This window comes from Meleagris gallopavo, chromosome 16 (assembly GCF_905368555.1).
Source record: "Meleagris gallopavo chromosome 16, MGAL_WU_HG_1.1, whole genome shotgun sequence".
NCBI lineage: Eukaryota > Metazoa > Chordata > Aves > Galliformes > Phasianidae > Meleagris > Meleagris gallopavo.
In genome coordinates, this window is record NC_139419.1 from 12,824,958 (window position 1) to 12,841,671 (window position 16,714).

Below are 16,714 nucleotides of genomic sequence, written 5' to 3' on the forward strand. Positions count from 1 at the left end.
TGTGAGCCTAGATGTTCAGAGATGGGTGAGCACTCTTCCTTTCCCTTTGTTATTATACTTCTTCTATCACCATTCCACCACGTTGTTCCTTCTGATTGTTACAAAAGGAAGTAATAGTGGAACAAGCCTATTAAGTGAAAGGTGAAAAGCATCCTTACTGCCAGAGCAGGGAAAGCCAGGAAGGTGATTTGCATTTTTTTTTTATGCTCTGAAGGATAAAATGGAATTGCCAGAGGAGGCAGAGAGGAAAAAGGGGCCTGTTTTTGCTGGTTTGTGCTGGGCTCTTTTTCAGACTTATAAGTTCTTTGGTACTGTAACTGCCTTCCTTTGTTCTACAGAGTAGTTTTATGATGTCAGCTTTTAAGAACTAAATATCCCTCATCATGCTGCCAGTGATCTGTATTCCTAGGGGGAACCTGAATCTTAGAGTGCAGTTCTGAAAGGTGATGGATAGTAGGCAGAAGCAGAATCTGAGTCTGCAGTAGCTGAGCATTAAGCTCCTTTCACAATCCAATTTTTATTGTAATCCATGCCCCGCAGGACATCTTGTGTTGATAAGGTACAGGAAATGCTGAAACAGTGTTTTCTATACTTAGGGATGTTGCCTTCCTCCCATCTTCACCAAGTTCTCTGAGGATGGACGCAGTGAGGTTACAGTGCCTGCCAGAGCCTCTAACTGTGTACATAGATTTAAGAGATGCTGAACCACAGAAGTCGGTAACATTCCCTGATGAGAAACAGAGGTAAATTCTGGCTTTGTTATTAGTGAGAAGTCAGCAGCAATCAGTGGAAAATTGAGATGCAGACAGAAGGCTTCATTCTTGTGAAATGTAACTTTAATTAAACTTCCATGCCTCTGTGACCTTAGTAGGAAAGCATAACCCATAACAGAGCATGCAAGTACTCTGAAGAGAGGAATAACTTTTCTCAGAAGTAAAGGTGCAGGAAAGGAGACAACACAGAAAAGACATGCAAATTGTCAAGGGAATAACACTTAGAAAGTTTTCTCTGAAGAAGAGAGCAGTGACTGCAAGGCAATGCTTGCAGCTGTTGGTTGGAATTGAGCTAGCATTCTGACAGCATTGATTATGGAATGGCTTTACTCGACTACGTTCATGGCAAGCAACTGTTGGTGCTGATATCTCAGTCTCCCACGTGATAAAAAAGCCCTGTTATATAGTCAGTTCTTGGAAACCAAATTCACCTCAGTCTGCAACAGATTCTAGCAAAGGTGTCTTTTCTTAGAGGTGAAGGTGTCTGAGATAGCTCTTTGCTCCCTTTTCAGGATGCATGTTTATGAGAACCCTTTTTAATAAAGAGCAAAGTGTAGCTAACGTGATCTAGGGTTGCTTGAATTTTTTTTTTCTTTCTGGAATAATACAATTAGGAACTATCAATAAGGTCTAGAGATCTGCCCAAAAAGTCTCTCTCTTTTTCCTGATGGCCCTAAAACTTGAATCTTGGAAATGACTAAAAGTCAACGCTCAGTTTGAACACTGTCCAATTTATTTCATAGTGCAGATGACAGCTCCACTGATGAAGATGAGACTATGACTGTTATGGACCAGGAAGAGAGGAAAAGGTAAGATTCTTTACTTTGACCATAATTCAAGTGATGTGATAATTAACTTTTTCTGAAATTAAAATTATTCCTTTAACAGTGATTAGAGTGAGAGCTCTCATATGAAAGTATCTCTGTTCCTCGTATTTACATCAGAAGTGTCCAGCCTAATAACAAAAGTGTTTCAGTCTGGACCCAGAGTTATCTTGCATGGTAAAGATACTGAAGTTAGAAACCAGCTGTCAGTGTTTGAGACTGTGTAGCACCTTGCTTCTTTACAGCTGCGTGACAACAATTTAAAGCAAGTAGATGTGAGTGGCTGGGAAATCTGGCTCTTCCTACAGGCAGGTTGGAGTGACATGAGAGCTGTTTTAAATTTAAAAAAAAAACTCAAAGCCGAACTTTGAAAATGTTGTAGGGAATTGACTCAGTCACACCTTTATTTTTAGAAATAATAAAGTAAGCTGGAATGTTGGTTTAAGTATTGAATATGTTGTGTGGGCAGGGATGCTCACAGCTCCCCTTAATTGTTCTTACATATGTTCTTATGTACAGTTATGGAATCCTGAACTGTAGATTCTTCAATAGGCATAGCTGCCAGGCCTTTCCTGTTACTAAATTCAGGCCTTGATTCATACTCATAGGTAGTTATTCATCCATTTAACGTGAAGTAGGTATGTCAGATTTTAAGTATCTTACTGCATTTATACTGTGTTATATTTAGAAGCCTGATGCATGGAAGTTCACACTTCAGCAGTACAGTGGACAAAGAGGAACATTCTGTATTGTTTTGCCAGCTAATTTCTCTAATTTTTTGTTTTTAAATAGTCTAAAAGAACAAATGATTTGACAAGGAACAAAGCCAGCTACTCAGCATAATTTGTAACATCTAATCCCAAACCAGCATAAAGCAGGGATGAGAGATTGCTTGGGGAACTCTCACTGGCACTGATGCAAGTACAGAAGTGACATCAGTGTAAATCTGGAGTGATGGAGAGCAGAGCTTAACTGAATGTATTTTTGTCTGTTTTAAAGTTGCTAAAGTAAATACACATGAAACACGTGGCAAACATTCAGTTCTGTTTCTAAATAAGAAAGCCTCATCTTAGAAAGGTGAGATGTTAATCTTCATAATGTGAGTTCAGTACCATTTTCCATCTTACCTGGATGGAGCTATTAAACAGAGCTGCATGTTCTGTAGCATAATGTACCTTCATGTTAGGACCTTAAGGAGGCAGTCTTGTGATCACTGGGCACCTTCTTAACATAGAAAATACACTGTTAATTTATCCCCTGAGTGGTCAGATAATCAGTGCCATCCCTAGCACTATGCTGTAAGGCTGCTGTGCAATACATGCCTCTGTCCTAAAGATCTGCTTTATTTGCTGACTCTGCTAAAAGCAGGACAGCACAAGACAAATCTGGTTGTCTTACTAGAAACAAACAAAGGTCAATAACACTCAGGAACTTACAGATCTGTCAGTAGAACCCTTCTTTCTTTCTCACCTGCTCTGTTCTTGTTTGACTTACTCTGTGGTAGAGCTCGAAGGCCTATATCTTTTTGCCTGAGATTGGTGTTAACCTGCAATTCTGACTGTTTCAGGACATTCTTCCAGATGCACTATTCAGGAAGGAGGAAAAAAAAACAACAAAAAACAACAGGAAAGTAATCACTAGCAGCCCACACCTGTGTAGATGAATTCCACTGTCACAGCTCAGAATCTGAGTTCTTTGTCTTGTAAATGCAGAGAATGTTGTACTACCCATAGAATCTCTAAGTTGGAAGGGAGGAATCATCAAGTCCAACTCTTGGCTTTGTACAGGACCACCCAAATATCAAACCATACTTCTGAGAATGTTGTCCAAACTGTTGTGGTTTAACTTGGGAGGCTATTAAGCAAAGCCCCATACACTACACAAAAGCTTCTTGGACTCCAGAAGACTTGATGCCATGACCAATTCTCTTCTACTGACCTTGGTATCCAGTGGGGAAGGGGTTATTTCCCCGGGGGGGAAATTCTTGAGAGAGAGAGTGGTGACATGCTGGAACAGCTGCCCAGAGAGGTTGTGGATGCTCTGTCCCTGGAGGCGTTCAAGGCCAGGTTGGATGGGGCCCTAGGCAGCCTGGGCTGGTATTAAATGTGGAGGTTGGTGGCCCTGCGTGTGGCAGGGGGTTGGAGATTCATGATTCTTGAGGTTCCTTCCAACCCTGGCTATTCTGTGGTTAACCTACCTATGTTACTTAGGAATACTCTTTAATGCTCCAGCTGTCAGTGTTAAATGTTGATACAATGGCTGGAGAAATGAGTTTCTTAATGAGAAAAAGTTCTTTCTGTCTGGATTTTCTTTGTACTTTTCAGCTGCTACTTAGGAGTAGTTACAAATTGGTGGCAGTTTTATAGTAGGTAACTTGGGAGCCTCATTGCTGAACAGAGCTAAAAGGCAAAAGAGCCCTATCTGCTTATGCTGTCATGATAGGATATTTCACGTGAGAGAACAATCACAGTATTGTACTACTAACAGCTCAACAGTCACATTGACTGGGAGGAGGCACAGGTGAAATGAAGCTAAACACCTCAAAATGCAGTGAGTTATTAGATGGACTCTCCCTGCATGTCTGTTTGAGTTCCAGTGCTCGAATCCCAAGAGGACAGAAGTTTGCAGACACTGATTTCCATGCTGACGTGCCTTTTGTTCAGGGCTCTTATACTAATTCTCTACTGACTGTAATCCAGAAGAGGGAAACAAATTCCCAATAAGATCAGATCGTGTTCTGTCTCTGTCTTGTTTGTTGCCTATGTGCTGGTACTGCTATCAAAGATTATAATCTGTGTTGATAACCCATCCTTGTTTTAAGATGCCCCTCATGAGAAATTCTTCAGTGTGGGTTTTTTTTTTAAATGCTCTATCTTGATTAAATCTTTATTTTATTAGCAGGAAGAATTGCTCAGGGAAGTGTCAGCTACTGCAACAACTCCGTAGAGTCCGTAAAGAGGCCTCAGAGGTTCTTCACAAAGCATCTGCCCCAGCTGGAAGACTCAAGGGCATAAAACAGGATCCAGAAAGTCTGGAAGAGATGGATGCCTTTAAAGTCAGTCGAAATAAAAATTTTGAAGTGAGAGAAGGGATGAATGAGTTCATTTCCAGGAAACTGGTGAGGCTGGAGCCAGAAAAAAGAAATTTCTCCTTGTCAAGCCAGAGAGACAATGGAAATGATAAAGCTGAGAAGGTTCAACATTCAGGAAATGCTTCAGAATCTCCTCTGCCTACAGAAGAATTTCCAAGGTATCACACAAGAAAAGTCACCAGTGATTTTCATTATGGCTTATAAAACTGTATAAGATTTAAGAACACTACTTGCATGCTATGTAAGTTGGAGCAAAAGGATGTCTGGTTTTCTTACCTAGGAAGTCAGCTAAGCCTGGCAGCTATTGTATAACATTTTTAGATGCAGACAGACTCAGTAGATCAGAGAATTGGACTGAGATTAGACATAGTAAGTTTGATCACTTTCTCTAGGTTTTGAACCTAGATAAAAGGAGGATAACAGCATTGATCTGCATTATTAAAGATAAAACAGATTTATTACACAAAGAATCATAGAAAATAGGTCTGGAATGGTCTATTTCTCTGCATCAGTGTAAGTTGAGCTACAATCTAATCCTTTCTTCCTGATCTTTATGCAATCTACTCTCAAAATCTTCAATGGTGAGGATTCCCTGACTCCCCAGGTAGTACACTTCACTGCTTGATTATTCTTACAGTTTGAAAGCTATTAGTTAATCCAATTTAAATTATTCTAGCTCTAATTTAAGTTTATTACTTCTTGCATTCCTGATATCATGGAAAATGATTTATTCCCTTTCTTGGCATGAAAAATACCTGTACAAACTAGAAGTTGTATAATGTTTCCCTGCATCTTCATTTCCCCTGAACAAGGCAATTCTAACTGTCATGGAGAAAAGAAGGGAAAGAGCTCAGAGAGCAAAGTGTAACCGTGAGGAGCTGGTTATACCACAGAAACACTCCAGAAGCTAAAAAGGAGAAACAGCAATGGTAACAACTGAGGAAATAAGAGAGCTTGCTGCAGTTACTCCTCAGCTAATGAAGTGCATTCTGCCTAAACTCTAATGTCAAACTGAGATCAGGTAGCCAACTTGTGTAGCTGCCCATCTATTTGGGAGATCTCCTTTATGCTGACTTTTCAATAGTTATATTCTGCCACAGTTTTCAACATGACATTTAATGCTTTGATATGGCATACGAGCCCTTGGAAAAAAAAATTAGAATCTGCCTGCTCCAGAGGCTTACTTTTTCAGTGTTTAACAGTTGCCTACCCTGTCACTTAAAGACGAAAGCTAATGTGTACTTGGTTTAAATAGCACATGGTTCACTGTGGGTTGTTTTGTCAAGTGATTCCTGATATTAAAGCTCAATCCTTCTATCAGTTCTATAAAACACCATTTTGTCTGCCTGGTAGCCTGCCACATAGATGTGGCTTGGTGAGCTGTTGCTGAGTAAAACATCACGATGGTTTTAGCAAATTTCAGTTTTCTTTCTTACTATTCTAATCTTTGGGTACCTGAGGCTTGCAAGCTTGTGAAGAAATTGAACTTAGTGTTTGCTGTGGAAATGGCGGATGAAATCTTGCTGCAGACATCAAAATACAGAAAGGCAGGTCCTGCTTTGGGGAAAACTTGTCAGTGTTTAGCTCATAGAAAAGGAAACAGAGTTAGAAGACTATTTTGGTGAGGGAAAAGGGAGTGAAATCTTGAACAAGCCTCTGCTAAATGGCATGTTTTGGTATCCAGCCAGTTGTCACCACTTATCAGAGGTTTGAGGTCTGCTCTTTTCCTTTGCTATTTTTACATAGTCAGTTTAAGCCAATGACAAGTTCTTGTGGTCCTCCAACACCATAAGTGCTTTTTAAGACTATTTTAGCCTTTCAAATCATGATTCACCCTCAAGTGTACAGTATAAATATAAGGGGAAAAAATGTAAACAGAAGAACAAGGGTGTCTTTCTCCCAAGTAAAAAGTTAAAGCAAAGAAGTATCTGTATATTTTTCAGGACGGAAGAAAGTAACAGAGAGCTATCCCAAAAGGAAGAACAGATGAAAGAGAAACACGTGAAATGCAGATTCCAGGAGCAGCTGGAGAGATGGCAGCCTCAGTCAGTTACTGGAAAGCAGCCCATGGCAGAGAAAGCACCTGTTTTGTTCCACATGGTTAGTAGTTCAGCATTAGGACTGTCCCTTTCAAAGTGACTTCCTGGCCAAATGTAGATGTGATCCTAGAAGCAAGAAGTCACTGTTGTTGCACTATTTAAAATCTGTGGGATGTTTTGTTTTTTGTGGAACAGCATTACCTGGATAGACAAGCAGTCCTACAGCTCTTCTCCCATGTTAAAGACATTTTTTTCATCTCTCCTGTATGAAGTGTGCTCTTTGTATAGCTGCCCACCAGGCGTGGTGTATGAGGGCATGGCAGGAATCCTGTCTTGCTGAAGTCACCAGGCTCAGGGTCATTTACTTCACTGGAGCCAGACTTTCACACATGATCTTTCATAACTTTTTAGAAAAAAAATGTTTTCACTGTTGTGCTTCTGAAACAAAGCCTATGCTGAGTACTATCTAGGAGCTTTGTATTTCACTTCTGGGCATTTTTTAATAAACTGTCATTGAGGATTGTGATTTAAATAATAAATCTGGCTGTTGGCTGGAGTCCTGATTAGGGGAATGTGAAATTATCCTATTTTTTTTCTAAAACGTGGCTCAGGGGACAGAGCGGGGTTCCATCCGAGAAGATTTGTATATGTAATCCTAATTCATCCTTGCACTGATTTCAGTGAGCAGAGAATGTAAGAGAAGATAGACTACACAGTTTGTCCATAGGTACACCATAAGGACTTACCTGGACTAACAGCAATGACAAAGTGCCACCCAAGCTCAGGGCTGGGCTATTCAGATGTGCTTGGTTTGTAATGAATTGAATGCTGTATTTCTGCAGATTAAGAGCTCATTTTTTGTGTTGGATTAGTCACTGTCAAGAAGTACAGGACTAACAAACTAGCAGGTGAATTTCTCCTGGATCAAGCTGCTCTGGGATGGACAGTGCACTGCACAGGGCTCTGTTCTCTTACACCTTTGGTCCCTGTTGTGGAGGTTGTGAACCCAGCCCTCAAACTTGCATCTTTCTCAGTCTGCTGGGAGGTGCTTCCAGATTCCAGTTCGCCCTCATTAAGATGCAGGCACTTTCTCATCAGAAATATACTTGAGCTTTGCTAACTCATTCCTTGCAGTGTACCAAGTGATTACTGGATTGTTCTGCATCTTGATCATTATTTCCCATATTTGCTGCACTGATGCCAATGAAACGAAGATAAAGACCTGGTACTGCGGCTTCTCTCAAGTACAGCTCAGGGTGTACCTACCCTGGAGTCTTGCTGTAAATGAATCACAGTGTGAATGTACCCCTCGTAGCTTTAACCATATTACTGCCACTTGGTCAAGGCAGTGCCATAAGCTGGTCAGTGCAGCCCAGCGGGTCCCTGCAGTAATGGAAGAGCGCGTGGAGGAAACGTGCCCAAACCTCCGAGACACTGTTGACAGATACAAATTCAGTGCAGCCTATAATTTTTATTACAGCTTTTTCTTACTGCATCTTTACTCTTATTTCTTCTTCAGCAATATTCATTATTAAAATTAAGAATGAAAAATGGATCAGCATCATCCATCAAATGCAAGTCATTTATAAGATTACTTGAAATTTGTCTTGACAGCAGCCTTTTTTATCTTTGAGTTAGAACAGGTTTTTCTGTGTTTTTTTTTTTTCTCAGCTGCACACAGGAAGGTAGAAAAACTTGAATGTTTTGACACTTAAAACTAAAGAAGCTATAATTTGGCAGCTGTTTCTCTCAGTGAAAATATCTAATATCTATATATAAACATGTGTGCCCAAAGAAGAAGCAAAAATGTTTGACAAAGTAGCACACTTTGAAACTTGTTTTTGAAGTCTTTTGTTTTGGCAGTGATAGATGTTCAGATCTGGAACACTTGTCATAGTTTCCAGAATTCCTCTGACCATTTTTAATGTACATGAATAATTGAATTGAATAATAATCAGAGAGGAAGTTTGGAAAGTCTGTAATTACTGTAGCCGAGGTGCTTGGAAAGAAATGTAAAAAAATACAGAATAAAAGCTGCATTATAGTTACGTTAGAGTCCTTGTCTAAATTTTAAAAGCAATGAAATTCAGATTTAATATTGCTGGTTTTTAAGCTAATTCAGTCAAGCTCTGCAGTCCACTGCACTCTGTAGGGTGCACTAATATAAGCAAGGAGCAGGTTTGTGAAGAACACTTTTCAAAGCTGCCCAGGTAACTTGAGATAGCAAGAGCTAACTTTCAGAGTATTTCAGCAGCTAAAGAAGGGGCTGACATGCAGTGGCATTTTCAAGACAAGCAAGTATCCAGTTCCCATGGAAATTGGCAGTTTCATTCTCTGAATTCTACCTGCCATTCAGATACCAAGAAATGCAGACTGCTCGTGCAATCTGACCCAAATCTTACTTTCAAAAATGCATGGTAGAGTCTAATTTATTTATTTGCTTATTCTACCCTCTCCACAACTTTCACTGAAACTTAAGACTGACATAAGTAGCTTTCTTCTGAAAACAGACCCTTAGCCACATTTTAACCTTTGGATCTAGTTCAGAGCTGATTTAAGCATCTGCAGTTTTGCTGAAAGCCAACGCTGACGTAATCCGTGCTGTAAGGTCAGGTTGAATTAATAGCTTAAAGTAACATGTAGGTTTTGGTCAAGTGTTTGAGCTGAGTATTATTTACAAGGGAGATAGAGAAGGAATGTTGTGCAGTGTGTGAAGCAGTTACATGGAAGAGGTAAAGAGAAAATAGGTGCAGTGGAAATGTTAAGTCAGGACTTAAAGCAGTGATTGAGCACCTGGTGAGAAGGCAGGGCCAACCCAGGTGAGCCAGTTGCTGCACTTGGGCTTATCCTCATTTGCTGCAGCCAAAGATTTTGCTACACTGCTATTATTGCTGTTCTTTCCATTGTATTGTAGTGTTACAATGGATTTGGCCTGTCATTTAATGGATCTTGTCTATTGTGATAGAGTAGCTTAGCACTAATGTTGCTTTCCATGTTATATTGACACGTTGGTAGGATACAAGTAATAATACTTGCTTATGCCTGGCTCAAATCTGATTGATTTATCTTATTGTTAGGGAGCAACACAAGCAGGTTTACTCTGTAAGGGAAAACTCCCCAGGATCTAAAGGTGACAGCAAGGCAGGTAGGGATGGAGACCTCACTGTCAAGGAGTGCAGTGCCAGAGGAGAAGAGCAGATCGGGTCCAGTGAGGGCAACCAGTTGCTTACTCTGCAATGATGAGGTAGGTCCAAGAGCAAGGCAGCAAGGCCAGATTGGTGAATTAGGGGCAGAGCTAGATGAGTGAAGCACACGAGCAGCAAGATGTACCTGCAGTGTAGCTGGGTCAAGGACAAGGAAGTGTCTCAGCTTAAATGCAGCTGAAAAGCAAAGAGAGAGCAGCCCAGCAGAGGCTTCACGCAGGTTTTGTTTCTTGCAGCAGCAGCATCAGAAGTTACCCAGCTGTGCTGTGTCAGAACTGGCCTTGAACACAGGCAGCTAAACTGCTGCAGAGGGTGGTGCTCATGGCCTTTATATCCATCTTTAGGTTTAATATAGCCATCTTTAGATTTAATTTATCACACAGCAAATGTCAGTCAGTTTGTCTTAAATTCTTATATTACTGGGACAAGAGGCTGTTTTTACAGTAGGGCTACAGTTTGATTCTCTGTTTACCTTTTTTCTTTACCATGATATGGCAGAACAAGATCATGTAGTTTCAAAGCTATTAGGAACCACCTTGTTACCAGTACCTTATAAACACTGTTTTATCTACCTTGTACAGTCAAACTATTTAGAAAATGAATGCATTGACTCATACTGAGACATCTAATTTTTCTTGGCTACACAATCACTTTGGCTAACCTTGTGTTAGTAATTATATGACTATAATCATCATCTTATTGCAGCTTAGCCTTACAGCTAGCTTACTAAACAAAAACATTTGAGCATGCAGCAATCATTCTAGCTTAACAAATACATTATGCAGACACTCTTTTCCAAACTGCAAACGTAGACTCTATAACCTTTCTAAAAATTGGCAAGATTCATCCATTGTTTTTTTATATTAGTATATCTTTGATTCAGCTCCCTGATGTCAGGTAAAATTCTTAGCCTTAAGCTTAAATCTTATTTCAGTTACAGTGATCTTGATGCAGCAACTGAGTTTTTCCATATCTGTATTCCTTGAATCCTGATCTTGTAACTTTAAGTCACCCTGTGACCAATTTACACTAAACTAAAGCAGTCACTACACTTTATTCCTGTGTGAAGGCAACCGAGAATAAGCCCTTCTTATTTTACTATAGATTTAAAATAAACTCTGTAAAAATTAGAGTATTTCCTACACTAAATCTTTTACTGGCATGGGAGCTGAGTTTGGCTTGTTCTTCACATCTCAGCCTTGCTCTGACTCTGGGGTTGTGGCCAGCAGTGATGTGCCAAGCAGCCAGCAGATGGCCCCTGAATTCCTCCCTTTTTCACACAGTGAGGTATTTACTGAGTTCCTGGAGCAAGACTGAAGTCTTTTCTACTTAATGAACCTGCTGTCTCAACTCAAGAAAGGCGTAAAAATAAACTAAAGCAATTAGAGATGATGTAGTTAAATTTAGCTTGCAGAAGAAGGAGGCCAAAATTCCAGTTTGTGCCACCAGTCCAGCACACAGGATTTGGAATCATGTGGAAGTTCCTAAGAAAATGTTTTTCTAGCATAGGCAACTGTTACCTGGCACTGAGCCTGTGTTTCTGGCCTCCTCTTCATCTTCCCACATAGTGCCAGAGTAAGAAAAGGGAGGATTTGCTGGCATGGTGCTTTCTGGTAAGGTTAAGCTCAGCTGGTTTATGCTCTCCTTGGTTGTAGTTGGCAAGCTAGAGGAGCTGAGGCTGCTACTGCCTCTGCTGTGGCCCACGATGACAGAGATGCATCCCAAAGATTTGCCTTAACAGACAAAGCAGAGAATTCCGGCCTTAGGAGCCTTTGTTGCGAACACCTTCCTTTACACGGGCAGTGTGCTTGCCTGCTCTTTGGTTTCTCAGAGTAACTGATGTTATAGAAGTGTGTGCTTTGGCACTGTTAGAGTACAGTTAAAGGCAAGTTAGGAACTTTACACCCTGCTGACACCACTTCTGTGCATACAACCAGAGCAGTTAAAAGTGGCATACACTCACCCTGCTTTAATATCCTTTATCTGCTCCAGCAGGTTTCTCAGGCTGCATAGCTGCATCTAGGCTCAGAACCAGGAAACTCTCCTCTGTACTGAGCACGGCAGGACCACCAAAACGCCACATTTCCATTTAAATTTCCACGCAGACCCAGCCTGCTTGTTTTGCAGAAGTTCCCACCTCTGTTGCATTTTCCAGTTCTGGATTGAATGGGTACTCAAGTCTTTCCAAAGAAGAGACTCTTTTTTTTAGTGCTGTTTCTCTGTTGCGAGTTTGAAGTGGCCCCAGGAAAACGTGAAATATTTAGTCCTTTATATTCCCTGGCACATCTTGGAGATGATTAAAATGAGTTTAGGCTTATTATCTAATGTACTTATGGATGATCTTGACAGACTCGTTGTTGCTTAAGGCGGAGGTTAATCTAAGAAAAAAGAATAGTTTCCAGAATTACATGCACGAACCTGCTGCCAGTAGAGGTCCTAAACACTCCTCCATTTACATTACAGAATGCTTCAGGTTAAACTTAAAGAGAAAGCAATAAAATAAAATGTCCGTGAGCTAATATCTATTTTTTCCTGTAGAAGAGGGCAGGAGGAGAAAGATGTACTGCTGCACCTTGTGTCTTTTTTGGGTCTTGTTCTTTGACAGGTCCTGTGTGTGTTGGCAGGAGGTCACAAGGCATATGAACAAGTACCAGTCACATTTATGTATTTAGGGCAAGAATTTCTGCCACGCACGTCTTGGAAGTCAGAACTCCCAGTCTAATCTCGCAGATGTGATCTGTGTTGATATTTGCAACCGAGAGGAGGCTGAATCCAGCCCTCTGCTTCTCTCAGTGGCTGGACTGATATCATGGCTGATATGGCTGTAACAGTGTTGTTAAATAAGCCTTGTGGTTTAAATGTATTCCTAGATTTTCTCACGCACTGTTGTTTAGTCTTACCATTTGGATTGGACTACAGCCCTACACTGAGGGATAAGCTCAGTCATGGCTTGTAAACACATTATTACAGAAATAATTACAGAAACATTATTCTTAGCGGCAGGGCTGTTGAAAGGAATCCAAGGCTTTATCTGAAATTACCAAGTGGAAGAATCCTGCAGTTATTTTTACTGCAAAACCAAAAGCTCTGCCCAGCTATGTGCAAAGCACCTGGAGTAAGTACCACATTCAGCAGAGGTTGTAAGCACCTAGCAGCTCTCAAAATCACAGGTAACCCATGTTAATTCTGCAGGGCAGTAAACAGGTCCAAAGAGTTACAAGCATGTAGCGTTCTGTAGCTGGATGCAGGGTAACAGAGCCTGTGTGACAAGGTGGACACACTCTAAATTGGAAGCTGACGTGTTGAAGAGTGCTGTGACTGTGGGAGCTGAAGAAGGACTTGAGACAGCATCGTTAGCTCCTCTTTTTTTTTTTTTTTTCTGTGGATTTCCATAGGATACCAAGTCAGTGTACATAAAAAGATAAATCTATCACAGTTAAGTGATATAATGAATCTCCTGGAGTATCAAACTAGAGCCCTGCCAGCAGTGTTTAAAGCCAGGCAGGAGCACGTGCCAAACAGCAGCCTCACTTCCAGGTGGCTGAGGACCATTCTATGCCCTGGTCAGTATTTCAAAGTGACTGTGTACAGTTTCCTTCCCTGCTGCATGTTTTGTTTGAGAGGCAGCTGGAAATCAGCTGAAGAACAAAGGAGGAAGGAACAGAAATGAGTTTCAAAAGTTTCTTGATAATTTTACACCATTCCTTTTCAAAGTGTGTTACAGGCTTTTGTCAATTAGTGTTGTTAGAGAGTAACCAGGACAAGGAAATACACTCACTTTGCAGTTTCATAGAGAAGCAATCCATCCCAGAGCCAGGAGTAAAGCACAAGTTCCTGATTCCCAGTCCTGCCCTCACATGAGATCTGTAATTAAGCTTCTTATTTATTTCAGCTGCTGTTTGTTAACCAGGAGCAGGAACTCAGTAGAGCAGGAGCTTTTTGTTCCGTGTGCTTGGATCAGCAGCACAGCAAGGCTCTGAATCCCTTTATAGCAACACTTAATGTAAACACCAATTGTGGTAAAGGCACTGCTCATTTTTAATGGTTGTGTCTCAGAAAGCAAACAGAATCAATGGGATTCAGTGCTACTTTGATTTAGATTTTAGAGCAATTTTCAGTGTTTGTTTACCTGAGGAGTTGAGCCTTTGTCAGACACTTCTCCCATGTCTAGCAAATACAAAAGTGTGTAAAACAGCAGCATCTTACCATTCACTTGTGCCAGTTATGTGAATGTTTTTAGCTGCACTCAGATTTGTTGCCATTTAGACTTTTTTGTGTGTGTGTGTGAATATATTTAGGTGAAAAATACCCATTTCTAAACATTTATTTGTTAGCATACTTCATTACCACACAAATGTTCTGTGTTCTCGTGAATGTTAGAATTATGCTGGGATTGTCTTCAGTCTTCTGAAAACTAGGCTGGTATTTGACACGTGCTCCCAGCAGGCGTGAAGAACTCATTAGCACATAGAACTAATTAAGTATTTCAAGGAGCAATTCTGTCAAGGAAGTCATAGTGACTCCGTGCTTTCCCCATCGCTGCTGACTGATAGGTGTTCTTTATTCATTCATGGTATTATGATCTCAGGCTAACTAGGAACGTGTTGTCCAGGAAAGAGCATTAGCTGGTTGTGTGAGACCGGTAGTAATAATATTCCAGATCCAGGATAAAGGGAGAAATCACAGTAAGTCACTCTGGCATATATGAGAGAGTAAGCATGACAAGGGCAGTGCTGTGAACTCACATTAGGAGCGCTGACAGCACAGCCAGAAGTGAGCAGGTTAGGACAGATAGCATAGTCTAAAGTAGAAGATTCTTCTTATTTGGGAGCAAATGCTTCTTTGGATAGCAGAATAAGTGTATAATGAATTTTGGTCCAACAAGCCTTTTCCTGAGTGACCACACATTCATGCTCATGACCATGATAATGTATTCCTTGGGCTATGTCCTTGACTCTTACGCCAGAAGGTTTATACATTTTCTGCTAGCACAAATGAGCTATTAATTCTAGTGAAGTGGAAGAGAATTTCCTTATAGGGAATTGAGAATAGGATAATATGGATAGGGTGAGGAGAGATCGTTGTAGGACACAGACATGCTTTTAGCCAGAAATATAACTGCTCCTCCCTATCATGAGCTGTCTGCCAGCACTGTGGTGGCTGTAACGCTACTTTAGATGGCATTTAGAGTTGGCAGTGCTCGGATGGCAGCAACATGAGGTGTGCAAGTGAATTTTGCTGTCTGTGGCCCTTGTGCCAAGCAGAGCTTAGTGTCACATCTGTGTGTTACCTCTGAATTGTGCTCCTGTACGCAGTAATTTCTGCTGATGCTTCTCTCTGACGATTTGCCCTGTTTGTGCTTCAGCAGAAGCAATGGCTGGCGTTAGCCTCTCTGTGATGCCAGGAATGAATAAGGGGTTCCTTCTGAATCAGGAGATGTTGTATTCTATATGACCAAAATTAAGATTAATTTTTCAAAATGGGAAGAAAATTTTCAGCAAAGAAATATTGTTCATTATTTTTTAACTTAACCTCACACGATATGTAATCCTCTAGCTGGAGATCTATGGAGATCACAGCAAGTCATGCTTCCATTGCTCAGCTCTTTGAATTCCCACAATCTTACTCTGGCAGAGTGATCTGTTTTGAAGGATCATTCCTCCTCCATTTTGGCAATCTGAAGCTCAGTTCAAGTCAGAAGATTTCAATAATATTTTGCCACCATGGTATTTTTCAGGTCCATAACCTCAGCACGTTTGATATTCAGAAGCCATTTGTGCTATACAGACTGAATCTAGTACAAAATTGCATTAGCAGAAAGACCATTCAGACCATTAACATCAATCATACCCTCCTTTTTGTTATTAAATGTTGCCTTCATAATTACACTATGTTCTGCCAGTTGCGTACAGGAAATGCAAATGCTTTCCTCATTCTTATCCATTGCTTCCACTTTGCAACGATAAAGCAGTTCTTTGAATGGTTTCAGGGTTTATTCCACCACTTAATGTGGAATTTCAGATAATCTAGCAGATGGCATTGTCATCATTTTTCCATCCCCACAGAATGAAAATGAACAAACACATGATATTTCCAATATGTCTCCATTGAATGCAGGATTTTTTTAGACACCACGAAACTGTTATCTGCTTTGGTTTAGGGAGAGGGGCGGAAATGTGAAGTGTATCCTAACTATCTACTGTCCTACATTGACTCTATGGAAAATAGATGGGTAACCACACAATCAGCACGCTTGTGTTTTGTATTGTGAGCTCTGCCCACTGCAAAGCAGGAACATGCGATGCGAGAGCAATTTCAGCGCAAGAGCACAGAATTTTCATTAGAGAAATTAGCTGGAGCTGCTGAAGTACCTAGAAATCAGTTCACATTTACAAACGCACAGCAGATGTATCCTCTGGCAGAAGATTTCTGCAGTCAGTAATTTGCCATTCATCAGGGATTGCCTCTGAAATCTGTGATCCAAGCTAGGGTGCGGATGACATAGAAGGATAAATTTAGACATGGCTGAAAACAATTATTTTGAGTAAGCCTCCAGCCAATGAGAGTAAGATTCCTCCTATTCCTCCCCTTCCCCCTCATTCACCTCTTCCAGAGAAGAAGGAGGAGGCTTTGTAGGCATAACTTAACCTGTTTTGCATGCAGGGGATGCTTTGATTTAGCTCTTGCTGCTTACTGTAGGTCTTCTCAGCGTAGTAGGAGTACCTTTCGAAGGTGGTACCTTCCTTCAGCATTAGCATCAGTTTAGCTTGTATTGGAAAAGGTG

General features: G+C 40.8%; 1 protein-coding gene across 12 annotated transcripts in view; it reads left to right on the forward strand.

Annotated features, from left to right (window-relative positions):
• Positions 1 to 16,714, forward strand: part of DNAAF8 (dynein axonemal assembly factor 8) — an 83,774-nt gene that overhangs the window by 6,843 nt on the left and 60,217 nt on the right. For 5 of the 12 annotated variants that reach the window (XM_085237246.1, XM_085237250.1, XM_085237251.1 and 2 more), the window contains exons 7-10: positions 597 to 743; positions 1,517 to 1,582; positions 4,496 to 4,846; positions 6,614 to 6,788. In XM_085237246.1, coding sequence (XP_085093372.1) covers positions 597 to 743; positions 1,517 to 1,582; positions 4,496 to 4,846; positions 6,614 to 6,788 — 739 coding nt within the window. The remainder of the gene's footprint in view (positions 1 to 596; positions 744 to 1,516; positions 1,583 to 4,495; positions 4,847 to 6,613; positions 6,789 to 16,714) is intronic. The other 7 variants (XM_085237249.1, XM_085237255.1, XM_019620679.2 and 4 more) reach the window with 5 other exon arrangements.